This window comes from Sinocyclocheilus grahami, unplaced genomic scaffold (genome assembly GCF_001515645.1).
Source record: "Sinocyclocheilus grahami isolate Dianchi unplaced genomic scaffold, SAMN03320097.WGS_v1.1 scaffold22563.1, whole genome shotgun sequence".
Classification (NCBI taxonomy): Eukaryota; Metazoa; Chordata; class Actinopteri; order Cypriniformes; family Cyprinidae; genus Sinocyclocheilus; species Sinocyclocheilus grahami.
In genome coordinates, this window is record NW_015518828.1 from 1 (window position 1) to 925 (window position 925).

A 925-nucleotide genomic window follows, 5' to 3' on the forward strand; every position below is an offset into this window, starting at 1 on the left:
ATGTCAACATTGGCTACCAGAAATCGCTTACCCCACCTTTAACCCATTCGGGATGTGTCTTCCTTTGGTGGTTTCTCAGTGTCTGTGGCGTTTACTTTGGGCCTGAGGTGAGAAAAGATTATTTCCTCTCGACTTTTCAACTGAAATGAAATCTTGGAGATCACGTGGCCCTGTTTTGTGAGAGTGGGTGCAGGATAGTGACACGGTTTAGTTCTCACAGCCGGGTTGTTGGCGGTGACTCCCAGACGGCACAGCACATCTCCCTTCTCACTGATGGCCCACACGGGAACCTGCTCCAGACTGCACTGGGCCAGACACGGCAAGACGGTGACGTCAGTCAGAGCGATCGGAGGAACCTTCTGCCACGGGCCAGTAAGGCTGATCTTACACTTCCTGTGACAAAGAAACACTCTTATATAGCTTTTATTGTATAAAGTGGCCTCTGTTAAAGTGTTTTTGCCCCAAACTAGAGAGAAACAATGTTTTTGCTAACAAAAACTTGTGTAAATGTATCTATCAAAGAATCAAGGTATTCAAAAGCAGCAAAAATGTGAACTAACCTAGCCCACCGCCTGCGTCGCACAAAGTCCTTCATCGTCTTATAACCATGAAACGTCCTGAACGAACATAAAACATATATTAGCTTGAGATATATAAATGTCTAGTTACTGTTCTGTTAATAGGTTTAAAGTCAACATACACTTGGAAATCTGCAGCATACTGCCAGCCCTCTTTATCTGTCCCTCCTGGGACACCGTAGTCAACAGCCCAATCAGAAACCTGTGAGAGTGAGATGCAGATATCAGTCACAGACAATAACTAATCGATACAATACTCCAAATGGTACAGTGCACTAGAAATACTACAGGCTGCTCAAGAATGCAATCTTTTTGCGAGATAGTGTGCTGTTGTACCCATGTCCACT

General features: G+C 44.6%; 1 protein-coding gene across 1 annotated transcript; it reads right to left on the minus strand.

Annotated features, from left to right (window-relative positions):
- Positions 1–38: 38 nt before the first annotated feature.
- LOC107579966 (tectonin beta-propeller repeat-containing protein 1-like) lies at positions 39–919 on the minus strand. Its single transcript, XM_016265738.1, has 4 exons — positions 915–919; positions 701–780; positions 561–617; positions 39–393 (listed from the first exon to the last, which is right to left on the minus strand). The coding sequence occupies exons 3-4, from the start codon at positions 593–595 to the stop codon at positions 39–41; spliced, it is 390 nt and encodes a 129-aa protein (XP_016121224.1). The 5' UTR covers positions 596–617; positions 701–780; positions 915–919.
- Between the last annotated feature and the right edge of the window lie 6 nt (positions 920–925).